The sequence below is a fragment of the Dermacentor silvarum genome, chromosome 6 (assembly GCF_013339745.2).
Source record: "Dermacentor silvarum isolate Dsil-2018 chromosome 6, BIME_Dsil_1.4, whole genome shotgun sequence".
In the NCBI taxonomy this organism is placed as follows: Eukaryota; Metazoa; Arthropoda; class Arachnida; order Ixodida; family Ixodidae; genus Dermacentor; species Dermacentor silvarum.
Window position 1 is genome coordinate 41527497 of NC_051159.1, and position 27119 is coordinate 41554615.

At 46.5% G+C, this 27119-nt stretch overlaps 1 protein-coding gene and 1 non-coding gene across 2 annotated transcripts in view; one reads left to right on the top strand and one right to left on the bottom strand.

Moving 5' to 3' along the window:
• The window catches only part of LOC119456626 (nephrin-like), a 36720-nt gene that overhangs the window by 4568 nt on the left and 5033 nt on the right, over positions 1–27119 (top strand). Inside the window, exons 2-5 of the mRNA XM_049668987.1 lie at positions 2535–2642; positions 18906–19195; positions 21085–21391; positions 25140–25338. Coding sequence (XP_049524944.1) covers positions 2535–2642; positions 18906–19195; positions 21085–21391; positions 25140–25338 — 904 coding nt within the window. The remainder of the gene's footprint in view (positions 1–2534; positions 2643–18905; positions 19196–21084; positions 21392–25139; positions 25339–27119) is intronic.
• LOC119457181 (U2 spliceosomal RNA) lies at positions 23104–23290 on the bottom strand. The gene has a single exon (XR_005193181.1). It is a non-coding gene; the product is annotated as a U2 spliceosomal RNA (small nuclear RNA).

Genomic DNA, 27119 nt, shown 5'->3' on the forward strand with positions numbered 1-27119 from the left:
TCGCCGACACGCTCGCCTTCTTTCCACCGTGCCCTCTTCAGAAGCTTCTGCCTGTTGTTGGAGACGCGATTCACAGGTTGCTTGCGTTATCCGCGGGTTCCTTGTCTGCGAAAGCTCTCGCCTGCGTTATAATTGCACCTCGGTAAGGCCATATCGAAACGCGTCAGCCGTCTCAACGCGCTCACTCGCCGGCGAGAAATTCGTAAGGGTGTTCTATGGCACTTGTCCATGCATGCGCCCGTGCCCTTAATGGTTTCAATATCGGGAAAAATTCGATCATGGCAGAAGTGTTAAACTTTAATTGAATGACCTGTACGTAATTCAATTAAATCTTATATTTGTATGCATACACTGTATGCATACATTCATGGTCGGCACCACGCTTGACTGCGTAGCAAAGACGCTCCTTGCGCGACGCTTCTTACGGGCCTGGGTGTCCTCGACGGTGAGTGCACAATTTGGAGCCATTTTTGTGGCACTTGTTTACGTGCTCTTTCTGCATGCGTGGCCAGCACGCTGTTCAGACGCCAGCTCCAAGCGCTCTCTAGAGGCTATGGACGATTGCAATGCTTACACTTTAACAGTCCAGTACGCGACCTCCACGCGGCATACGCACAAACTGTGAAACACCATCTCGTGGTGCTGCAAGAAACCGAGCCGCGCGCGAGAGCAAGACCAGGAGGCGAGCGCTAACTGGCGGTGTTGCACGAAACCCAGCGGTACGCGCGGCAAGACCATCACAGGAGCACCTACTCCCGGAAAGTAGGGAGACGAGTCAAAGAAAGCTTAGCTTTAAAACGACACAGAAATGATGGTGAGTAGCAACCAGATTTATCCACGCCTAAAGGCGAAAATTAAGCTCTGCTTAAAGAGAAGAACCGACAGCACGACGCGAAAAAAAAAAAAGGTTACGCATCGTTGTAGTTACTGGCGGTTGCTACGTTTTATCTCGATCAGGCTAGTTGTACAGTTCGCACTCTTTCAGTATTCTATTCATTCTTGCCCCCCCCCCCCCCCCCCCCCTACCTCGCCGATGTTCTCTATCGTTCGGAATATGCAACAACCGGCCCAGCCATCTGCTTTACTAATGCTCTTCTTTATTTCACCACGTGTTCCTGCCATAAGCGGACCAGACCAACAAGTACGACAGTGTCGACGGAGTACTTTCTTCACGGCGCTCGCTCCTCCCAGCAAAAGTGCGACTGACAACGGCCATTACTCATGCTGAAACGTGTGTCCAACTCCTGGCTCGAGTGCACAGAAACAGACTGAGCAAGCGAAAAACAAAGAATAGTTGCATCACGCTCTCTATCCCTGCCAGTGAATACAGGAGAGAAGTAGACAGGCATGCGACGCGCAGTGTCAGATTGCCGAGTGAGTTGCGGCAAAAGAAAAAGTCGACAACAGGAGTTGCTCCACGCGCTGCGCGACATTCCCACTTTGACACGACGGCGGAAATAATGCGCCACCCCCCTCCTGATTCCGGGCACCTCCCCATGCCGCGAAGGGCACCGATTTTCTGCTCCCGGGCGCAACTTTTTTGTCTCTCACCGCGTAACGCCCGACGCGCGCCTTGTCCCGCGCCTCTGACGACGTGTCCCGAGGCGTGCATCGATCGATGAGAGGGACCCTTGTCTCGAGTTCACGAGCGTTTGGGATGGCAAGCTTCCGTGGCTGCGTGTTTGCTTTTTCTCTCGTTCAAGCAGCACTGGCTGCTTCGCGTTTCCATCGAAGCAGGCGAAAAGCGGGATTGTCTGAAGCCTGACAAGCAGGTCTTCGAGAGTGGGTCGCAGTCACAGCGGCTTCTGGAGGGCGGGGGGGGGGGGGGGGGGGTGGAGGACTAGTGAAGCGGCCCGGCACTGCGTGATGAAATGGTAGGAGAGAGGGACGAGGGAGGAAAGGGGGAAGGAGTAGAGGGGCTCAAAGCAAACGTGAAGCAAGCAGAATGTACACACTTTTCAAGGGAACGGCATGTGACAACGCCTGAGCCCTCCCCATCGTGAAGTTTGTCCTTTCTGCGCATATTCAGTGTTGGAACAAGCGCTTGCAGACGTTCTTTTAAATTCCAAAGTTGAATCTGAGCGTCATTCTGATGTTTATCTTCTCGTTTTCTGCCGCCAACGATTTCCTCAAATTCAATTCCCGAACTGAGGGCTTCGGCACCAGTGGAGATTGATGTCCCCAAAAAGGACGTAAAGAAACAAAATACGTGATCACGCAGGGGAGCGCCTTTGCCGCAGAGAGACACGCGTACACGAATAGAGAGAAAAGAGACCGGCGAGGTTAAATAACGGGCACGAAAGGCCCTCGTTTCCTTCTCCGGCGGCCCTAATGAAATAAGTGTTCAGACGACCCGAAATGCACCGACCTCGGCACATCGGCCTAAACAAAAAGAGGTTCTGATTGAGTGCAGCTCGTTTTTCTTCTGCCACGTCGTCTAAGAAACGCTAGGAACAGGGAGTGAGGAAACCAGGGCCAGTGTGCTCTTTGTCAACCGATGAATGTTGACTGAGGACTTCTTCGCTTGTTTGCAGTGGCACCGCACAACGTGAGCATCACGGACGAGCTCGGCGTGGACTTGCGGGGAACCGTGGGACCCTTCAACGACGGCGACCCGCTGGACCTCGTCTGCACTGCCCACGGTATCGGAGCCTGAGGCGGAGGGGTGTGTAGCGTAGATCGAGCGCCCGGAATCCGTTCGAGCAAATCGGGATGCTGAACACGTATCCACTATCTGCAAATGTTTTGAAGTCACTTGCTCCCTTCGTAAAGCCCCGACAGCTGTGCGCCCTAAGAGAAAATATACACTATCGAGAGAAGGCGCAGTGTTTCCCTAAGGATGGGATTGAATAGAGCATATTTCACGACTAATTACACGTCACCGCTGTCCCAAATGATGCCAGTAGTAGTTTTCGTTAGCGCTCTGAATGGTGACTATGGTAAGAAGTGTGTTGTGTTTGTTCCATCAGAAGTCAGGTAGGTGCCTTCTGATGGTACATTTAAACAATATTAAGGGGGTTTAACTTCTCCCTGATATTAATTGGAAAAAATCTCCAATGTCATTTCCGCCGGAATTTCTATCAATGTTGCCTTGAACCTAAGTGCAGTACGTGGAGAAATCACAGAGGATTACTATCACCGAGCCGAAAGAGCCGCTGCGCATGAAATTTGAACGATTACATTTACATGCCATAATTGCACTACCACGGCTAATTACACGTATTCGTTGCATTTCATTGGAGCACATATTCTTGGAGTTCATTGGATCTACAAGCATATGTAAGTACCACCATGGGCGATATGAAAAGGGACACCTAATTTTCTATTCAAGAGAGATAATAGATAAGAATTTTTTAGGTTTACTCAAAGACAGCTACGTGACACGTATTCACATGTCAACTCTCCATTAGCATACGATAGCTCGCTTGATTGACAATGATTCCGCTGTACGCACTCAGCTTTTTTGTTGGTACGTGCATAGCCCAAAAAGGCTCACTTAAATTTTTTTTAACACGAAAGTGTTTTATGCCGGGGTCCACCAAGAAACCAAGACTTCACTGACGTATTTCCGTCACGGAAATACGTCAGCTTACAATGTACACGAACATAATACAAAGAAAGAAACCAGAAGAAAAAGTTCCACAAACATGCAAAATCTGGAAATCGAACCCACGACCTCTCGGTCCGCGACGATAGATAGCCGAGCGTTTAACCCATTGCGCCACAAACGCATTTGCAGAGAGCTACACAGACGCGCCTTATATATCTAACACTCCTCCGTGTACCCGCGCTCTTGCTCGGGGCGGTGCCGCCGCCTACGAGCAGAAAAGAGAAGTACTGCATTATGACACTAACGCGCACCGACAGTGAACGCTTCGGTGGTCTCAGCACTAAGGTCCCTGTATGTTGAAAAATACAGGGACCTTACTCAGCACTACGACGCCTCGATGCCAGCATTCGAAGGGACGCTGGCATCAAGAAGCACTACCAACGCCAGGTGGCGTTCACCGTACTCAGCACAGCGGAGCGTGGCCTCCGCAATTAGCTCTCAAAATGTTTCTGAAGTTGATCGCGGAGGCTGCAATTACGACGCGCTGTACGCGCTGATTTGACTCGGTGACGATTCAGTTACGTGCTTTGTCTTGCGCGTTGTATTAGTGTGTCAGTTACGTGCTTCGTCTTTCGCGTTGTGCTAGCGTGTGCAGCGTAGTGCAGCTTCCATATGCAGGACGGTTGCTCATGGTCATCGACGTTGGTAGTCGTGATGGAGGAGACGTGCCACCAGGCGTCAGCGTGGGTGCATCAACGCCTAAGGGCGTTTAGCCACAAAACACCAATAGACATTATATATCAATGTGCAATAAACATTACACTACTTCTGTGAAGACACGTTTCACTTTCGTGTTCTATACTGATTCCTATATAAGAGGGATCAACCACATTTTTTTATCTTTACCAGTTTCTGCTGGCCGAAAGGCTCAAAGTCTCAGGAATAACTTATAGAACATGACTGATGTGGTCACCTGCTTCACACAGAAACCTTTACCGCTTGCGCGATAAAAGCTGAAATACTTGGTGTTGCGCAGCATCGGGGCTTTAAAGTGGCGGCACCACTCCGGCGGCACGAGCAATCGTTTTCGGTACTTTTGGAGCAACCGTGGCGGCTCTTCTACTTAAGATATAAACTTGCCGTATATACCATAAAAAAGCTTAATTCTTGTAGATTCCAACTATATATAAATAACGAAATTGATTATTGAGATTTTGATTGTAGTGTGATGTTCAAGAACAAGCACGAGGATACATGGTTCTTGCGAACTGTGTTTCAGTTATGACCATATTTAGAAGAAACTACCGCATTTACTGCATTGCGGCTTGCTCTGTAGCTTTAGGACGTATTTATATATATCCCAGACGCAGCAAAATAATGTTGAATTTTTACTTTTGGGATAATTTGCTTTTGAAGATTGCCAAATATCGCAAACTTCTGTTGTAAACAGCTCGACAACTGCACGCTCAAGGAAGCTATATTTTGGATAATTTAGAGTTCAAGGAATTTATATTTAGGACGCAAAATGTAATTCATGTACCTTTATTAGTTTTTCAAATAATGCTACCGAAATTAGGCAATATTTAGAAGTCTGGTCCTTCTTTTGCCCATTTTTGCGGGAAGGTACTAAAGCTACGAAGCTGCGGTTTAAAACTAATAAAGGTGCATGAATGAATTTTTGCGTCCTAAATGGAAATTCTTTGAACTCTAATTTATCCAAAATTTTGCTTCCTTGACCGTGTAGTTTCCGGGCTGTTTACAACAGAAGTTTGAGAATTACCCAAAAAGTAAAATCATCCAAAGAGTAAAAATTCAACATTATGTTGCTACGTCTAGGCAATAGATAACTATGTCCTAAAGCAACAGAGCAAGCCTCGCAATCCAGTAAATGCGGTAGTTTCTTCTAAATATGGTCACAACTGAGACACAGTTCGCAAAAACCATGTATCTCATGCTTGTGCTTGAACTTTATTTCTAAATCACATTAATTAATTTCTTTATATTATATACAGTTCGAATGTACAGAATTAAGCTTTTTTTATGGTATACATAATAACTTTATATCCTAAGTAGAAGAGCCGCCACTCTTGCTCCAAAAGTACTGAAAACGGGGGGCTCGTGCCGCCGGAGTGGGACCGCCACCTTAAAGTGGTGGGTGTGACGAAAGTATAAAGCAATAGCAGTTAACAGTTTATCCAGTGTAAACCAGGCATCTTAAAACTGTACCAGTTTTCCTACCTGAATAATCGTGTTACGTTCGGCCTATCTTCGTCTAGCCTAATTTTTCTAAGTAAAAAATGCAACTCAATATTATATTAAGGGTCACATTTTTTTGTAAGTTGTATATCCTTGATTTTAATAACATACAACTAACGGAAAAAAAGTACTTCTTTATGTGGATGCCACGCGTGTGTTGCCTTTGCTCTTGATAAGGTATACAGAAAAGCAAGTTGCTAAGTGAGTCGTCAAATGCGGCGGATGTAAATTGTTTTCACGTAAATAACAGTAACGCACACTACTTGATAGCGAGCTCTAGCAACAGGGTAAATAATTTGATTAGTCTTTATTAGTTAACATAAAGAGTGAACAAAAGTTTATTTTCGGGGTATTGTTCCTTAAGTGAAGTGATCTTCGAATGATCATGTTAACCATTCAAAACTGAAACTGTCAGGCATATTAGGCGTTTTAGGATGAATAAGATGCCTCCACCAGAATGTTACGTGTGGAAGGACACAGACGAAAGAGGCTATTTACAGGCTATTTACACAGAAGCCAGACAGCCAGGCCCACAATCGCTCGCACCAAGAGCACAGACACACTTCGTCGTCTTTCGCGCGGCGGCTCGTCTCTTCAACATCTTTCGATGTTATCGTAATACTATGAAACACTAGTCACGTTCTGGCCTTGTCAATGTTTCTCTTTGGCTCAATTAGAAATACTGCATTGAGTTATTATACGGGGCTCAGCTACACTCACCAACATAAAAAATTGGTGACATTGCAAAAATGTCTGAACATTACACCGATCACCTAAAGAACCACGGATTCTACTATAGACAGGTAAGAAAATGTTACAAGCAGCTTTTAGTGAGCCAGTTACACATGTACTGGAAAGCAAGGGATATAGATACTGAGCTTTAACCTTGCAGGCCCAGTGATTATGTTATAAATCCCTTCATTGAGCTACTTGGAAAAATATGCCCCCTAAACTTTCCAAAACAATATACTCTAATAAAAAACGTTGCCATTTATTCTTATATGCTGACAACTCCGTGCACATTAGTCCAAGTGCTGACAACCATTTTCCACGCGTGCACGTACCACCTCGCACTCTTGACAAATTTCTGATAAAAAAGCGTTCTTGGAATTGTTTTTATGGCTGATAGTATTTCTACTTAGTGAGCCTGAGGAAAGAGCTGGAATAAAGTACGTTGAAGGCAGTACACGTGCTTCTTGTAAAAAGGTATTTCGAAACTAACATGATTGTAATCACAATCACAAGGACCTGCTCGGTAATTTCGGCTGGGCATGTATAAAATGCGTCGACGTGAACTTAAGCTCATTGTAGACGTACTTGCCTCTTTTTGAGCACCATGTCATTACTCCAAACGCAACATATTTACTTTTAACCTAAAAGTTTAGCGGAAACCCGCTAGGTGGAGAGAAGTAATTAAAGGGGAAAAAATGGCTTGATGTCTCATTTTCCCCCTTTCATATTTACTTTTGCACATGACAACAGTAATCATCATCGTTTTCCTTAACTAGGAAGCATGCATGTAACACAATCATACGGTGAGATGAAAACTGAATTGCATGACCAAAAGAATGCTGTGTCTGTCACGAATATAAGCGCTTTCGATCTGAATAGATAGTCACAACGGAAGGTTGTGATAGCAATACAGTAGCCCTAAGAAAATCCGCCTGTCATCAGGAACATCTCTACAGCTATGATTTGTGTGCACACACACTCACACACACACACATACACACAGAAAAGAACAATACTTAAAAGCCTCACTGAGTCAGTATATGCTGATATAGGTCTACTGGACCTGATTTACCTACCAAGGCCTAGTGCGCGGCCATTTGAAGTAGTAGCATAGAAATTCTTCAAGGTGCTTTGGTATAAAATCGTTTTATAATGTTGCCCGAAGACAAATCTATATTCGGCTTCGTGCTGACAGTGATAATGTTTGTGAAGACGAGCGTGAAAATCAGAGCGATTCTTGAAATTCATAAATTCAAGACTCTCCGGTGGTGTAAGAGTTCGGACCCTGCAAATTCTACTTCTGTGAATAGGCAGTTTTGGGCCGACGTGATGCCGTAAATAATAAATAAACAGGTTCGGTAGTTATCCCCCCCCTCCCCCCCCCCTCCTCGCAGTGCCTTGCGTACGCGAGATTGAGTATTGACTCAATCTCGCGTGACACAGGCAGGAGGTACAATAGTATGTACAACCAACTAGCCGCAGTTGCAGCACTTCTAGCTAACACCTCGGACGACCTATAATAGAGAGCGCCTAAGCTACCTCATTAAAGTTTCATTGAAAAAAAAAAAACAAGAGTGTTGATCATGAAATTCAGCAAATAATACGTCAGTGACACTTCAGTGGTAAGTTTACGAAAATTTTGTTAGCGGAAGAATCCTTCTCGCGATATGCCTGTAGGCCGATGATTAATTTTACAATGTACAGTAACAAGTTTGTACTTGGAACCACTTTGCACCCCAATTCTGAAGGATCATACCTTTCATGGGTTCACATTGTCGTCCAATGAGTTTCATGTACTTGCCTATGCAGATGACCTGTAGCTTTCCTCTGCGCTCTCAAGAAAAGTGTAGAGAGTGCCCTTGCCATAACGCGGCAGTTTTGTGCAGCTTCCGGTGCAGTGGTGAACTTTGAGAAGAGCATATAGTATTTTGGTTCGCTCTATGGTGTACGATGTCAACTCACTTCGCAGGTATTCAGTGGACTTCCAGTACTTAGGCGTACCCATCTCTCGATAGCGCAGAAGTAATCTTCACTGGTCAATGGCGGTTGCAGAAGTTCAACGTACGGCTACAAACTGGCAGGGGTGGCCGTTGTCCATATTTAGCCGAGCTGAAGCTTGTAATGTGTTCCTAGCAGCTCGACTTATGTAGGTCCTGTGGGTATTACACTGCTGGCGGCTTAGGTTGCAAGCTTTTTACCTCTCGTTTACTAGCGCATGTAAGAGCAGCGCGAAAATCCTACTTAAACGCATGACACACCGGTCCGGTGCGAGTTGTAGACCGGTAGCAATGATGACGTCTTACCTTTTGAGAGTTAATAGTGGCAAAACAACCTTTGCCAGGCCAGGCAAATTGACTACAGACAAGAAAATAAACAAAAGAAGAAAGAATCGTGGATTACTATCGAACCCAGGTACTGAGCGTAGCAATAGGAGATGCCACTGCAACGCCAACAAAACGGTCGACTTGAGAGTTTCTGCACTTGTAATATTAACAACTGACTTCAAACTGTTCAACTTCCCGCCGCACTAAGTTTGTTGATTTCGCCGTTTCTAAAAACCAATTTTTGTATGCTTAACGTGTGTTCTACTTTAACGTTTATTCTATGACGTACTGAACAGCCACTGGTTGTTTCATTAGAAAAGCGAGCCTTCAGCCGCATTGGCCCAGGTTAATCACCATCGAAGTGAGCTATTGTACGTGTTTTCCCCATCCCGTTTCCGCAGAATCCCATCTGTACAGCATTCACTGCTATAAAGTGCGATAGAAGGCATGCTGATACAATTTTCTTTCTGTTTTTCAATGAAAATGCTTCCCTCCTCTTCCTTGGGAACTGATTGACCTTTGCGCTGTTTTATTACCAATATTTATGAATTTCTGGGCGCACGTGCAACTCATAACATGTGCTACATGGGCATATACCACAGCTCGCAAAGGTTGTTCATGTTTTTTTTTTAATCCCACACTTATATATCTCCCAGTTTGTTCAATATCACAATCACAATATTTGCATCCTGATAAACCACATTATCAAAATTTATTGTTCATTACCATTTAGCCTGGTATCCTTGCGAAAGCATAACACTAAGCAAATTAAATTACACATTCACTCGATTGTAACGCTACCACGATTATAACGCGAGGGGTGACATTTCATTGCGTCCATGAAAACAAGAAAACCGCTAAAGTAACGCGATACCAGTGGATGCATAAAAAAGTCGCAGTTTCGCCCGAAAGGCGAAGCATCAATTGCAATGGCGATAACAAATTAGTAGAGAGCTATACGGAGTGAGGACAGTAATTATTGCGATAATAATTATATCGACACTTCAACCGGATTTCGTGAGGTTCCGTAAAAGTCCAAGGGCGATAAAATCGTCGCCGCGCGTCGTATGCGCGAGCACCGTTACTAGAGAGGTAATCTAGTAACGGTGTGCGCGAGTGAAAGCGCGCGGGGGACGCGCGCTATCACGGAGAGCGAATTCGCACGGCGGAAAGCAATCGTTGGGCGAAAGGCCGTGGGGGTATGGGAGGGAAGGAGGCGGGGTGACGCTGTGATGCGGCCCCAAATGCTTATCTTGCAACCGTGCGCAAGGGGAACTGACCACTCAATCTCCCACGCGAAAGCAAGAAAGCGGGAAGGCATCGCGGGAGGGAGGGGGGGGGGGCAGCTTCTACTCTGCCAACAACTGCGTACTTTGCCCGGCTGTGGCGGTCGCCCGCACCGTCTCTTAAAAGCGATCTCCACACGGCTCTGACCTTAGTACGCGCGGTCCATTCGCCGCTCAGTTTCCGTTGAAGCAATAGACCGCACGAACCTTCGCTCGCTGCGGCGGCTACGCTTGCTGCCAGCGTTTGGACAGTCGTCTGCTGTCATTGAGTGTGATCTATTCATGTTTGCTTGCGCGCGCTGACACCACGCTTGTTAATTCAGTTAGTAAGCCAATGTGTCCAAGTTTATGCAGCCGATAAAACTACTATCCCTACTCCGAATAGTTATCGGCTGCATAACTTTGACACATTCCCTTCGTAACTGAATTAACAAGCATGATGTCGACGCGCACAAGCAAACATGAATAGATCGCACTCGACGACCGCAGACAACCACTGTCAGAACGCTGGCGGGAGCAAGTGCGACAGCACCAGCGACCAAAGGTTTGTGCAGTCTATCGCTTCAACGGAAACTGAGTGGTGAAAGCACATCGCGTACAAAGAGCCGTGTGGAGATCGCTTTCAAGATAAGGAGCGCACGACATCCCGCAGCCGCGCAAAGAACAAGCACGCAGTTGGTCGCAGAGTAGAAGCCGCTCCCGATTTTCCTCCTTTCACTTGGGAAAGTGAGTCATTAATTCCCTTTGCGCATGGTCGCGTATGCGGAAAACATATCCCACGCAGAAGGGGGGCGCAGAGCTGCACGCCTATTGGCTCTCGCCGCAGGCCACTTCCGCCAGCATGGCGGCGCCCTGCGCAACGTTGGCTTCCGAGACTTGAGGTTACGCTGCCCCTTTTTATTTCATTCTTTTGGATCTCTCTTCATTGAGGACAATGTGTGAGAAAGGGTGCGCCGAAGGATGGGAAAAGGCAGATCACTGTCACCTGCCAGACTTGTACGCACAACTGTCGTTGCTGTTAAGGGATCGATGCTATTCCTAAATAAACGCTTCACTGTTTTGATGATTCAAATATAATCTCACTATCACGGTGGGAGCAGTCTACCTGACTGGAGCAGTTTTTTTATTTGGTGTGTTGAAACGCGGTGCTCCGCAACACCCCAACGACCGCCGCTTCGCGTAGGCGCCCAGCACCGCGGCTTCTGCCTCGGCACCGGGGCATAAACAAGAGCAGTGTCCACTTCTGCAAGAGCGGACTCTCGCATCGTCGCACTTTCACTGCAACCAACAACAAAAACAACTTCTCGTGTCGGCGTCATTGTTGTCGCCTCAACACACGGGCACCTTCATCCCGCCGTCTTGTTCCCTTTTTTCGATGTGAGCGTGCCTACTTTCGTCGTTTAAAACTTGAGCGACGCGGTTTTTCGGCAATGAGGCGTGTAGCGTCGTCAACGGCCCGCGGGCACAACCGCTTTGCGAAGCGTTTTGCACAGTGTTTCTTGAACCATTTCAACTTCCTGAGTTGCTTCACGGGGCTTCCTCGCATACGCCACAAATGGCCAGGTGATGCCACCAGTGTCCACCAAGCCCAGCGTGCTCTCCGTGCCAACGCCGGCGGCAGGAAACCAGCGTCGCGTAAATTACAAACCTCAAGTCTGGGAAGCCAACGTTGCGCTGGGCGCCGCCATGCTGGCGGAAGTGGCCTGCGGCGAGAGCCAATAGGCGTGCAGCTCTGCGCCTCCCCTTCTGCGTGGGATATGTGTTCCGTATACAGCACCCGGCTGCAAGATACGCATTTGGTGCCGCAGCTAAACGTCGCCTCCCTCCCTCCCTCCCATCCCCCCACGGCCTTTCGCGGGACGGAAGACGCCGCGTTTACTCTCCGCCATGCGCTCGCTCTCCGTGAAAGCGCGTGTCCTTCGCACGCTTTCACTCACACATTTCACTCGCTGATTAGAATTGGGAGTATCATTGCACTTTTTAGACAATTTGAATTTCGGTATTCGATTGTAACGCGAGGGATCGACTTCAGGTAGCAAAAATCTGGGAAAAAACTCGCGTTACGCTTGATTAAATACGGTAATTAGATTATGTGGTTTTACGGACTAAAACCACGATCTGAATATGCGATCTGATCATAGTGTGGGACTCCGGAATAATATGGACCCATTACGATGCTTCAACTTGCACCTAAATCTAAGTAAAAGGACGTTCTCACATTTCGCCCGCATCGAAATTCGGCCGCCGTGGCCGGGATGTGATCCCGCGACTTTGGGCTTCGCAACCCACCACCATAGCCACTAAGCAACAATGACGGGTAACGCTAGGCAAGCTTATAACTGCAATTTCAACCTACTTAAATATAGCAACCAATACGATCACTGGTTAATTCAGCTTCCCGGAGCGATAGCTTGCAACGAACTACGAATTGAAGTAAATGTAGCTAGAGAACATAAACTAATTTTAAATTATATTACTTATCTAACCAAATGAAATGCTGAAATTTCGTGTTCTTCCTAGATGGCCTTGTTTTTTTTTCTTGTAAAATTTTCTCTGTTGAATGTGTATGTTTTTGCATTGTACATTCAACTGCAAAAAGTGTGAGCTCGTGGCTGTTTCTAGAAATTGCTGTAGTGTTTTTTTACGGGTGTACATCATGTTTGCAGGTGAGGAGATGTTGCGTCTGAATGATGATTGTGTTTTTTTTCCTTAATGCATAAGCAATATGCCTAGTAGATATTCGACCAGCTACTCACCTTTAAGCTATCAGTCCACAGAGCATTTTGTTAATATATTTTGGTTTCTTAAATAAAATGTGTGTACTCCTAAACAAATGAAAAAGCTCTATCTTGGAATGTCTAGTTAACCTTCCGAACGGAAGGTTATATTCAAGGGTCAAAGCAAACACCCTTTTAGACTATTGGCTATTACCATGCCTTAATGTCTCATTCAGTACACGAGTACTTTGCACTGCATAAATTTCTTTTTATTTGATCCGCTTCGAAAAAAGTAGAGATGACTGTGTCCGAAAGCTAAGAAAAGGGGTAAGTATAAATTATGGTGTTACATTTTTACTATCAAGAATAAAACATACTTGCATAAAACATTCTGTTTATTCTTTCGGGATCTTGGAAAACTAGTAATTTTGATTTGTTCTTGTTTCTTCGTACCTGCCTGGAAAAAAATAGAAAAGTAATCAACTCGTTCTCGTCGCAGCTTCTTGGAGATTGACGTTCGCAGGGTACCATGTCATGGGTTTTCAAGGACATGTTTTTTATGCCTATATCGCGCTACAGGACGTCCTCCTCCTGTGATCTCATGGTGGCAAGATGCCAGGATGCTCCTGGACAATGACTCGGCGAACACAGTTGACGGCGATGTCTCCAGAAGCGTCCTGCATATCGACGTTTTGCAGCGGATCCATCTGATGGCTCGCATAACTTGCAAGGCTCGTAGCGGGGATGAAGAGGAGGAAGCGAGCATCACTCTTGACATGAATCGTAAGCAAAGGCCAGCTCTCTAGCGACCAACATGCTCCTTCGCACTTCTCCACAAAATACAAGAAACACTTTAGTTTGGCATAACTATACATAAATGCAGCAGGAGGTCTCGAATTCGCGAGACTTGGAGTGTGACCTTCCTGTTAAACCTACCACCTCATAAAGTTACTGTTTATAATAATAGTACGTGTGATAAAAGTAGGGGAAGTCTCAGAACGTGGTGTCGGTGAGCTTTTCGTGCCCTCTCAAGGCTGGCATCTGCCTCCCTATTAGCCGTAAGCATCGAAACAGATTCATTCTTAATACGTAGGTTAACTTCGGGCAGCTACAGAAGATAATGTAAAGCTTCCTGAAACGAGGATGTCATTTAAATGCAAAGCTGTTTGGTATAATATGATTACTTGGGGAGTTCCAAAAGTTGCTTGGATGAGGCTGCTAAATTGGGCAAGATCTGCACTTGATCTTGTTTTAAATTTTTACCAGAATGTTCTTCAGTCAAGACGTGTGATCACTATGTGGTGTGAAGAGTGGGAATGAAGGTGTGAGGGGGCGAGAGACAACGAATCTACTTCGCTGCGAAGTGAAGACATACCCACCGTGTTCCGATTGCGCCATGAGTTATCTTCATCTGAAAACTAGAAAACATCGGGACTAAATATGTTGACCAAGCAACTGCTTTAGATTAAGAAAACAGGTTTTTCGTTCAGCCATAATACTTGAGCCCCGTTCATCAACGCCGAGAAAAGTTATAAATGACTCTTGCTCTGCAGGAGCTTAAGAAAGAACAACGGCTTCAACGGAACACGATAGAGGTGTCGTTTTGCTTTCTTTTCTATTGTTTTGCACTCTACTCGTGTATTCCTGCAACGGGCTATATGAATTTACTTGAGTGGGCCATGTTCTCTTAATGTCATTTTTGTATGTCAGTATTCATTTCCTAAAGTCTGCCCAAAACGTCGGTTACTTGGCTCACTTGGTTCTTGAGGCTTGGGTGTAGTGTCGGGCATACGATGGTCATGGTAGGTTCGATAGTCCGTCCGGGCGAGATTGCTTCGATGGGGTAGGGTACGGTGGCATAACCCTAGTGAAAAACTGCCGCTTCTCGCACTTGTTTCTCGCCGGTTCGCCCAGGATGTGAGGGACGTCGGCCACAACCTGGACTGACTGCAGGTTCCATGGGTGAAAACGCTTCACACGTCTCGTTCTCGCTCGTGGTCGTTTCTTCTGTGCTTGACTCCGTGATTGAATGGGTGGGAAGTTATCTCGAGTCGCAGAAACTTGAGTGCTTGTTGACACCACGGCCTACGGAAACCCTCGCCGTCGACAGACTGGGAATCTGAAGCGTGCGTCGCCTCACAGGTTTACTGTTTCTAGACGCTTCCACGATATTTGTGACTGGTGCGTAGGCCTGTAGTGGTTCTCTATTTTCGTCGGTCCGAGTGAGGTTTTAAGCTTCTATTGCTGCTGGGCATATGACCGGGTGGTGCACAGCCTATGGCTTAATGTCCAAATACCTTGCAATGGGCACATGGAGGCGACTCACAGTTCTTGCCCATGTGACCTTCGAATCCACCCCTAGATCATACTTTCCGCACGTCTTTGAGGTAAAACATGCTGCGATTACCAGGTACGGGGAGGCAATCTGACACTGCTTTGGTCCGGGGCCGACCTCAGCCATTCCTTTGAAATGCAGAGTGTTGAAGCCGATAACAGCTTCTAGCATAAGGGACAGCGCTCCGGCGACGGCTGCATCGTCACAGGGGCACTCGGAATTGCAAGAGTGCGACGTTGCGCTAGTTCGTTAATACTAGAGAGCGTGGCAACAAGCGCAAGAAACAAGAACACAGACAACACACCACACGAGCGCTGTGTATGACTGGGAACGCTGATATGTAAAGGACGCGTGGTTGACTATGCGCACCTGGGACTGAATAAAAATTGAGACCAAATGCACCTCGGGACGACTGCTCCTTGGCTGCTCACTGCTGCGATGAACATAACTCGTCCTTTTTGCTGGAAGATCTCTGGGTCTCCCGGGCCGATGGTTTTATCAATGGCGTCAATGAGGTCATCAACGCAGCTTCCTGTTGGTGCACTGAAAGTGAAGCCGTACCCATTGGGTGGTACATCTCGGAAAGTTATAGCAGCAGTTTCCTCCAAAGGACGGCTGCGAGTTTCTCAGCTGCCGTGGCTTCGGTGCCTGGGTTGTTGGATGGCGTTGGTTATGTGCTACTGTCTTGCTTAATTAGCTCACACACCAGACAGCACTCACATAAAAATATAGGCTTATATTCCGCCCCATCTGTACAACTCTTCGAAGTTAGTAATCCCGTGGGAGCGTCGACCGACAAGGCGGTCAGTGGCATTTCACGATGCGTAGCTGTGAAAGTAGCAACGGCAGGCGCAGGCGGACAAAGTAATATATCCAAGAATGGCGGTTCAGGTAAGCTCTAGATCCCCTCTGTTGCTTATACGATCCCATAGCAAACAGAAAGGTGTATACGTGCTCTTGTGAGCACATTGGTTGCAATACGCTGTGGCAAACCATAAATGTGTACTGCTAAACAGCAGGGGTGATATGCGATTCATTGGAACAGCCAAGCAGACGATGCTCGGACACAACGGCGCTCCGCGTGCATAGGTCTAACCTCACTATTTTAGCAAGTGCGCTCCGTGACAAGGCACGGACCGACGTGCCGGTCGATGCTCACTTGAGATTATAACATATTGGCGATTTCTGCCAGCCTTACAGATGTGACGGTCGTCGGCTCTGTTTTTGACAGAATTGCGCATTGAAACACCACACGGGACCCAAAAATTCTTAGTGCAAAACATGCACGCCTCGAAAGCCCAAATTTTCTTTGCTAAACCTTATTTCTTTATGCTTTCTTTTTCTCGGTGTTTGACGAGAGTTATCCGTGAGTTTCTTACCGAGTAATGTGAGCCGACATTGGAGATAGTCCAATAGGGAACTGGTCTGATTGCGGAGGTGGGGTGATGTAGAGCGGAGCAATTTGAGTTAGGGTAATCGGCTGTCGCGTGGATTACCATTGTCGCGGGGAAGGGTGTGATGATGATTATTGGATGTTATTGGCGCAAGGGCCATGTGTGGCCAAAGAGCACCGGGAAGGGTGTGCGTGCGTGTGTGTGTGTGTGTGTGTGTGTGTGTGTGTGTGTGTGTGTGTGTGTGTGTGTGTGTGTGTGTGTGTGTGTGCGTGCGTGCGTGTGTGCGGGGGGGGGTGATGTTCTGCGTTTTGCTGATTTGATAGGAAGGCACGGAGTCGCTATGCCGTAAATCGCGTTGCAGAAGATGAACAGTTTTTTAAAGTTCCTTTTGCCGCTTAACAAAGCTTACCTTCACACACAGTCAAAAAGGTGCACTGGGTCTACGCCATTTTTTTCTTCACCATATGACGAGGATATTGCATAGCATAAAAGTGTGGTCGGATGACGACAGCTTCACGATGACAGTGACCCGTAGTCTTCGCTGTAATAGAAAGGACCAGTACAGGAAACCGAGTTTCAAACGTTTATTTGCTGTCCCGGAAACCAGGAGGAAGGTTAAAAAACGCGTATCTGGATCACTACAAATCGAGCTGAGGGATGAAGCAGCGAACAGAAAGAAGGACTGGGCGGAAAAAGGAGTAGGCCTACTTGTTTTGCGCACACGTGAAACTGCACGCGGATGCAAGAGAGCATCTCAGCTATCTCATATGAAAGTAAGCAGAGCTTCAAAAGTGCCTGCATAGTGTATCTTCGTGTGTCACCATGCCTGCCACAACGCAACAGAACGATGAATCTCATACAAAGCTTTTTAAACGAAAGTCTGTTTGTTCTACGCTAGTAAGACCAAGTGCACGTTGTTCGGAGTCAATTGTTGACAAACCACCAGTAATTGTTTAGTCTCTGACATTCAATTATCTAAATCAAAATAGTCGTGCAACTTTTATTCGTTATATTTTTCAGATTGTCATTTCGGGGGTTGTAGAGAACCGCAAGGTATATAGTATATTTGTTGATTTTGTTCAGGCCTGCGAAATGTGAAAAATAACATATCACCGTAAGCATCCTCATGCAGGGGATACCAGGGCCATAAAACAGTCCTAGCCCTTTCACTGCCAAAGACGAATCTCACTCGTTGAGGGGTTTTCCTCAAAATATGCTAGTGACTACTTTTACTAGTCTAATTATTTCCTTTCGTCGACTGAGTGCAACAGACGAGTTGCGGTCATTACATTATTTTAGTGTGAAGGCTGCGCTAATACATGTTACCAGCTTCCTATAAAGCTATTTTCCTGAGGGCCAACCCAGTTAGTGGAAATAAAGCGATAGTCTGGATCCCTTTCATTTTAAAAACGGCGGTGCGACGTGAAGTACATGGAGCGACGACGACCTTATTTTCAATGCCGGAATCATGGCGGCTTTCGACTCTTCTTCATCTTAAGTAAATAGTCAGACCTAGGGCGCTCTAGCAACTCGTCTTCGGAGCTTAAACTTCGTAATAACGATTCAGCAGATTTATAGCATCTGGCGACCTCTCTCGCGTACACGCGGCTCAACAGAAACAGTAAACCGCCAGTGCTCAGAGATGAGCACCGGTTTGAACTCCTGAACGTCTTCCTCCTTTCCCACTGCCATCTCTCATTCTGCGTCAGCAGGATATAGTGCTCGGGCGACGGGAAATAGGGCGACAGTCGCCTCCTACCAAACCACCTTCAAGAAAATCATTCTTTAACAAAGTGAATATTTTTTCAGAAGCGTTGGGCCAATCGGTTGCATTGACAGTCATCGTTGATTGTTTCTGCACCATGTCTTCTACGTTCTTGTTTAATAACTACAGATAAACGAGAAAGTGGCAACATAAGAGCCGGCTGTTCTAAGAAGCAGTTCGGAGATTGAGGGCCCCCCTTTTCCTATGAACACGCACAATCACACTCTTACAATAAACGCGACCATGACAAAACGTAAAGCCCATATCTATGGACGTTACGGAACATAAATTTTCATTTCTTCTCACCCTTTTTTATTACATCTCTTTTCTATGTCTTTTACTCCTTTTGCACCATTTCCCCAGCACAGGGTAGCCAACCGGTCTGAGAACTGGCTAACCTCTCTGTCTGTCCGTCTATTCCTCCTTCCTTCCTTCGTTTCTCTTTTGTGTGCGTTGAAACGTGACACGCCGTTTGTACAAAGTAAAGCGGTGCTTTCGTATGAGCACTTGTCTTGCCGACCTAAAGGTCCCTTTACCGTGTTGCAGTGCGCCCGCTGGGAGTAGCCATCGCTAGACCGGAAACGGTTCTCGTGGCCGAGCACCCGGCGCAAATTCGCTGCGACTCGTGGGGCTCCCGTCCGGCCGCCAACCTGAGCTGGTGGATGGGCAACCGCCGCATGACGCGCAGTGCGGCCAGCGTGGACGAGTCGAGCGGCCGCACGTGCAGCGTGCTCGCCTTCACGCCCGCAGGTGACGACCACGGCCGGCGGCTCCGCTGTCGTGCCGCCAACGAACGCATGTCCGGCAGCGCAATCGAAGATGCGCTCTTCCTAGAGGTAAGCCGGTAGTGATGACGTTAAGGCGACTTCACTGAAATCGCAACACGAAGATACTGCAGTCGTGCGCAATAGTGTAAAGGCCTACGCTGTCACAAGTAGAGTGTTCAAGCTCGGGTTTTGGCGCCCGTTCCTGCGGCGAGAGTCGGCGTCGGAGCCGTAACCGAGAGATCGAGCACAGCGAAAGATTAAATCGAACGCGGAGCGCAGCGGGGCATGAAAGACGCGAGGAGGAAAGCGGAGAGGAGGGTGCAGCGGAACCATGAGACGGAAAGCGCAGGAGGGTACGGCGAAAGCGTGAGAAGGAAAGCGTAGTGCGGCGACGATGGCTACGAGATGGCGCCACAGTAGCACCATCTGCTAGGTCGGTCGGCGGCGGCTACTGTGAATCGCGCCCACGCGTCACCCACGCGCTAGCTCTCGCGATCTCCCGATTAGCAAGGCGGTCACGCCGCACCTTGTTCCGTTTGCAACGTGCCGCACGAGACAGATTGTTCGCGCGAACCCAATATATCGCGAAATGAAAACACGTGTAGAGTTGTGCTGACATTTCGCATTAGGGAGTATCGTAATCGTCGTGAATTTTTTTTTCTTTGTTCTGTTCGTCAATGCCTCAGTAAGTGGATAAAGACCCCTCACCCGGATACTGCCGGTTCCGAAATGAGGAGAAATGGTGAGGAGCTAAAGCCCTTTATTGAGGAGCTCCTCCTCCCTCGTCCCCTCTCGGAAACATTTAGGCCCTTCTTTTGGGGCATGAATAGGTCTTGTTATAAACGCTGCGCAGAAAATTCGTGCGGTGGAAAAAATGTCGCGTGCTTTGAGGCGCGCTCTGCAGTCGCGGATACCCTTCCCTGGCAAAGAAGGGAAAGCTACAGGGATGGAGGAGGAGGAAGAGGAGGAAAAAGAAGAAAGGAAAGGCAGGGAGATTCGGCGGTGGTGTTACTGCCCTTAGTATTTCGGCAGCGTTTGACAGTGCTTTTAGTTTGTGTAAAAGACACTGAATGAACGTAGCTATAACGTGTAACTGAAAAACCAGGAAAAAATGTGAAATTGACCACTCAGTCCTTCATTTTATCCTATTTTACTGTTCTAAATAGGATGCGTACGTGCTTTCTTCCCCAGCTTAATGTAATGTTCTTTTTAGTTTAGCAGTATGTGCGAGTCATTTCTTCTACAGCTTAATCTAATGTGGATGGTTGTTCTAACTAGGATATGTATGACATTTCTTCCACAGCTGAACATAACGCAGATTAAAATGTGCGCCCATTTTGCAGGAGCGCTGCTGTTTGTGTGCATTTTGCTCCCGTATATCTTTTGCTTCATTGCCATAGAAAGTTGCCCACGAGTGTAGACTACATTGAGAGCACTGCTGGAGAGCAAAACAAGGGGAAGTCACTGGTGCCAACGTTTCGACAAGTCTACTTGCCTTCGCGAGGGCAAAAACTGCTCCGGTATACTTATGCGGCTTTTGTTGTTATTGTCGAAACCTGAGCTTCAGCGATATTTAACGCAACAGTAGTTTTACGTATATGGGCCCCGATTCGTTTGCTTTGCAAGTCTAATTCCACAAAGCTGAAACACCGTTCTGCATTAAGGAAAATTGGAACAACTTATCTGCCTTAATTTTCTGCAATAGAGAGCACATTCATGCGAAAAACGCGAAAATTGTAATGGAGTAAATAATAAAACGAATTCATTAGTAACTAGTTTGCTTAACTATCTATACAAATGAAAACTTACTACATCTTATCGTAATGCTACTATGGGCATTGCGTGAAATTTACCGTGCTTTACGAGAATTTTGAGTTGTCGAACGGAACTTGGCACTACAGTAATTATCCGTATATGTTTGCGGGAATAAAGACCGACTCGAAATTTCGGCTTTCCAGGTTGAATTTCCGCCCTCGGTGCGACTTAGGGCTGTTGGCGGTTCGGCCGTGGACGAAGGTAGCGACGCAAGGTTCGAGTGCAGCGTCAGGGCACACCCGGAGCTGCTGGAGCCACCCCGCTGGCTCTGGGAAGGCAGACCGCTTTCTACGGCGAGCTCCGGTTCGCGACACCTCGCCGAGAGCAACGGCTCCCTGCACGTGCTCACGCTTCTTGGCGTCCGCCGATCACAGAGGGGGCGCTACTCCTGCCTGGCGAGAAACGCCAGAGGAAAGGCCCTCAGCGCGCCAGTCGTTCTCCACGTGCGCTGTGAGCATTTCAGTGCTTTCTTTTGTTTGAGGGCTATGATACGTTCCGTCTACAGTCGTACCAATGTTAAAAATAAATGTTACATTCTGAGTTTTGGCGTGCTGGAACCCCGATGTGATTCTGATAAGACGCGACAGTGGAGGACTCGGGATTCATTTTGACCGCTTGGAGTTCTGCAAAGTGCACCCATGCAGGGTTGACATTGGTCTTTGCATTCCACCCCTACCGAAATGTGGCCGCCACGGCAGTTATCAAACCTGCGAGTTCTAGTTCAGCAGGGTAACGTCATAGCCAATTTGAACTCGTATGGCCGATCCTAGCATTAGCCGTAGCACTATACAATCGTAAAAATTGCTAATCATTCACGTTCTTACATATATTGAGAAGCAGCTAAGAAAATTACAAGCTGGCTAATCGATGCCTGCACATTCGCGCAAACAGACATTTGAGGGCCCACGGATGGCAAACAAATAAATGACAGCGCAAGCTGAAACACGGCCACTTCCCGCAAAAGTGCAGCTTCCAAATTGCATACGCCGCTTCGGTGAAAATGGCTTCGCTCTGGGCGGGAACACCAGAATTCCCATCAGAGGGAAAGGGAAACCCGAAAGTGCAGCGTTCATGTGGCACGCTGTATCCGCAGAATACGGATTAGTGTAAACGCAGTGGGCGTGTCAACAAGTATATAAATACGCTCGCGCCTGCTTCGACTGTTGCGGCTTTTAGGCTCTTTATGACTGAAGTATGAACAAAATATATAGATGTACTTGCGTTTACGCGTTGCGTTCCCTGCGAAATATATTCGCACTGGTTATGTAGTCTCCACACGGCCTTACGTTTATAAAACAGCATTGAAGGAACGCTAAAAATGGAGTTATCTTTCCACTAACGTTTGTGTGAGCACATGTAGATTTCGAATGTGCATGCAACGTTCCGTGAGCTCTGCCCAAGTGCTCTCGGGTGCGTGGGATGGTAACCCTTATGCAAAGTTCTTAGCGTATTGCTCTGTGATGGCGTCCCTCATCTGTAAGTTCTGGACTTCACTGTTCACATATGGTCCAGCTGGAAGCACAGCGCAACGACATTGGTGACTCTGCAAACGCGCAGCTAGCCAGCCTATGGCGGCATAATACTGCTACAGCTGAATCACAAAGCTTTCACCTACCAATAGAAGCATGGAAAACGAACGCACGTGCGACTGAACATATCATTCTATTTTATCGTAACACTCTATCTCGAGGCAACAGCTTGAAGATTGAGCATCGCGGGCCTTGTTTATTTCTTCAGCCGGTGCACTGGTGTGAATATTTGCAGCACCCATATCCACAAACATCATAAGCACCACTGAAATTGCCTGTTCTCGTAGAAAACTTCCTTTCAATCAACATTAAAATACAATCGGAGGAAATTATTATCAAAGGCGATGAAAACAAATACAAAGGTTTGTTAACTATTCGGAATACTTAGCTGTATTGACTTTTTAGTGAATGAATAGCAATGATAAATATCTTCTCTGTTTAGTGTGTTTTTACTGCCGGTTTTGTGCTTCGATATCAACTAAAGTCAACATCTCGTGGACATCCTGCCTTTCTTAACATTTCCTTTTATTTGATGTGATAGAAAGAAGTTTTTGTCAGATGTGTGCCGCAAGAACTGGTGACGTGTTTTGTTTTTACAGTGAAGCTGCATATGGCTAGTTTCCAGCGGATCGATGTCCGTAGACCAAAAATTCCGAAGATAGTGCAATACCGGGCCGATCCGCGGCGGCGGTGAAGCAGGCTTCAGGCACTCCGCCAACTTGCAAAAATAAGTTTAATATCTTGGGTCCAAATATAGGCCGTGTCAGATATTAAGCTGATAAGAACAGGTATTACACTTCGACCCACGTCGGCCAAGTCTACGTTCGAACCGTACACGTGTACGCCATCCCACGTATTAAAACTAGTGCCTACCAATCTGAGTGTCTTCTGTCTTCTTACGTCATACTCTACGTAGGCTCCTTTCCTGAGTTCTGCTGTGACTGTGAAATGGGTAGGCCGTGTGTTGTATAGTCTGGAGAAGAACAGCGTATCTACCAAGAACGACAGCGTGAACAAAAAATGGAATGGGTGCGGTGGCGGCGGAAGGAGACCACCGACGATTAGCGGGCCGCGGACGCCAAGCGTAAGCGTGCTGCCCGCCAGGACTGTGGGGCGAAAAGAAATGTGAACCATCCATGTGGCCCCGATCCCGCAAACTTGGAACGTTTCACCGGAGCAACTGGTCAATAACCACGTGCACAGCTTCGCTGGTCATCCACCTTCACAGAGTGGAATGACACTGATTTTTTTAAATTTCTACTCGCAAAACATATGTTAAGCCGCGGAAACAACAATAATAGTATGCAGGGATACTGGACTATTAAATACAATGATAGTGATTCACGAATCTGGAAGCTATCCAGGTTTACCATAACGTTAAAGCAAAAACTTTCAAACAGCGTTGTTAGGAAAAGCACCGCCTTCATATACTAAAAGGTACTTGCATTGTTGATGGGCTGCAAGTAAGAAAAAATTTCAGGGAAGGTCATGTTGCCCTTTAGAACATATTTAAATTATGCTGACGGTGGTAAAAAAGTATTAAAGCAAAAATATTTCAGAGGAATACTATACACTCATTGTAAGCAACTAGACACAAGGTAACGAAGCCTGAACGTAAGTGCCGCATTTACGTGCTAACGACACCTACGGTAGGCAATGTCGATTGCGTCGGCAACTGCATTGCCTTCAGATTTATTATGTTTGAGTAAATTACTGCTTCAACTTGATTTTATTCGCCCACTTTGTTGATCCCATTTCTAGAACACTTCCTGCAGCCACAACTCCAGTTGAGGGCGACGCCATCCGAAGCATTCTTGTTTGGCTAGAAGAAGGGTTCTCACGAGTAACTTTAGTTTTCTGGAGCGAAATGGTGACTGTAATTGTAACATAGTTGGTGTGATCGTGGTATGTGCAGCGGTAATGACACGGTGGTTCTTGAAAGTAAAAAATTGTGGTCTTACATTGAAGTAATAGAAATGATTATGCACATAATGTTACAATATAGTACATATGTATGTACGTACATTACTTTGACATTAAATTGTTGAATGCCCTACAATCGTCAAGAATGCTTCGCATTAAAACCAGACGTAGCTTGTTGCCGGTGCGGCAACGGATCCCCCTTGCTTCTATCAATGCTACGTGCACCAACGAGAAAACACCGGGCGACAAAGGGGAAACCAATAACTATTCATTTGGGCATGCTGCCAAGCGAGTAGTTTCGTTTTGCCGTATGGTACATGTCTAATTTTCCGAATGGCACTTTGGTGAACATTGATTCAGCAAAGTGTCAATTTGATTGCCCGCACATTTTGCTTACGCACAGGTTTGCATAGGCTGGGCAACTATTTGCCGCCGCACCGATTGAAAGGAGATGTAAAGAAAGTCATCGATCATCATCATCTTCATCACCATTTATTCGTGGGACATACTGACTCGACCCACGATCCTGCAATTAAGGTCGATTATACCGGCTCCGCTAATAAAACGGTTGGCAGTCAGGTATCTTAACTCTGTCCAGTTTCGACACTAATCCCGTGACCAAAAAAAGAACTGGCCCAAGGCCAGCCGGTGCTCCAGAGGGTCTTGACTTATTGATATGGGAATACCAAGATCCTGGCAATGCAAAATGAATCTAATGCTCTAAACATCCATTTGCCTTACTGCAGACGCCCCGCGATGTGCACCCAATCAGCGGCACGAGTACCAGGCAGCCCTACACCAGACGGTGCTGGTGCGCTGTCGTGTGGAGGCCGAGCCCGCGGCGCCCACCCTCTTCGGGTGGACATTCGCCGGTGGACCACACGAGCAGCCACTCACGTTGCTCGACCACACCCGCTCAGCAGGGGGACTCGAGAGCCACATACGGTAACAACCCGACTGTTCTTATGGAGCAGACTTTTAAAAATATCCAACGCAGTCACAAACGTTAGGTTACTGGTTCACTGTGACATAGATGTTTTATTTATTTATTTATTTATTTATTTATTTATTTATTTATTTATTTATTTATTTATTTATTTATTTATTTATTTATTTATTTATTTATTAATATACCTACATTTTGCCCATTCGGGCATAACAGTAAAGTGGGGGGGGGGGGGGGGGATTACATATTGAAAACACACGAAGTATGCGCCACATGCATGAGGGAGTATTAAACAAGCAAATGTACAAGGAGCGCGGTCGGCAGAATTAGAATGTGAAAGAAAGCGCGGAAACTATACAAATCAATCACGGGTGAAGAGACGTAACGCGAATGTGAAACATATCCTAGAGGTATACAATCAAACAAAATCGGAAGACAATAAAAGTCTTTCTGCTGCCCCCGGCGCGGCCTGGACCCAGGCCATCAATTTGCAGGATATTCATCAAGGTTGTCGCGCACACATAAAAGCACTGGTAAGCTGCTAAGCGAGGACACCACATACACTGATTATGGCACGTAAAAATGGCATAGATAACATTTGCACAAAAAAAAAACAGAACACACATAAAAAGAGACATCTATAGGCGAAGCTGCAATCTACAAAATGCGAAGCAGAAGATCAGAAAATGTGTTGTCTGATTAACGACGTTGGTGGGCAGTGAATTTCACAGTGTGATAGTGTGCGGAAAAAAGGATTGCTGATATGTAGACGTGCGTGCAAAAATTTATTTTATCTTGAAGGGGTGGTCGTTGCGTTTTGACAAGTAAGTTGGTGGCTGCAGATATTTATCCCTGTCACTCGGAGCTGAAGAAGCTGACACCCCCATTTAAAGAATCAGCAGCATACTGCAGTCATCGAAAGGCTTTTACAGCAGACCGCGACCTCCTAGCGAGCTACTACTCATTTGCCAATCATCCTTGTCTCTGTTTTCGGCAATATTGCCTGATGTGGCCTCTAGAGAAACATACACAGCAAGACCACTCTCCGAGTTTGCGTGGCAAACAATAACCCGTATGAAATACCAAGCTCCGAATGTGCGTGACATCGACGTGTTCAGTCCATCAGGTTCCTACCCTCGCATGGCCACATATGCATGTGTTTTATTCTCGGTGGAAATGGGGAGCTAGGCATAAATATTATATACACGAGAGACAGAAATCGACATAGCTGGCGAGCTCTAGCTTGCTATTCTACAGGGAGGTTTGTCTGAGCGCGCTCATGTCTCCTATAGGGAAAAAAAGGAAAAAAAAAAACGGTTGATGAGCACCAGCATGTTAATATTCTTGAGGAAAGATGTTGAGGTACGTCTGCGCGAGCCATGTTTCCACTCTATAACGGACTGTTCGTCTGTCTCTTGCGCTATACCGTTCGTGTGCTGGATGTGAGTTTATGTAGTGAGGATAATGGACTGTAGGGTAATAGGTTTTTCCTAAGATATGTACCATGTCGTTGTCGTGTTTTGCGAATAGATACATCGTCACTTTTTGAAATAAATAAATAGCTATATTTTCTTTCTTTCTTTCCTCCGACATAGCCTAAGAGGAGGCCGAGGCACACTGCGAACAATGCCTGACGGGACTCCGTGTCCTTTACAACAATTCAGCATTTCACAATTCGGGCAGGCAGGTTATGTCATGCAACATTAGCTCTAAGTAAAGAAGGTGTGCGCAAATTTTTATGCTCACATGGTATCTGCGCTGAAGAACCAATATACGTTAT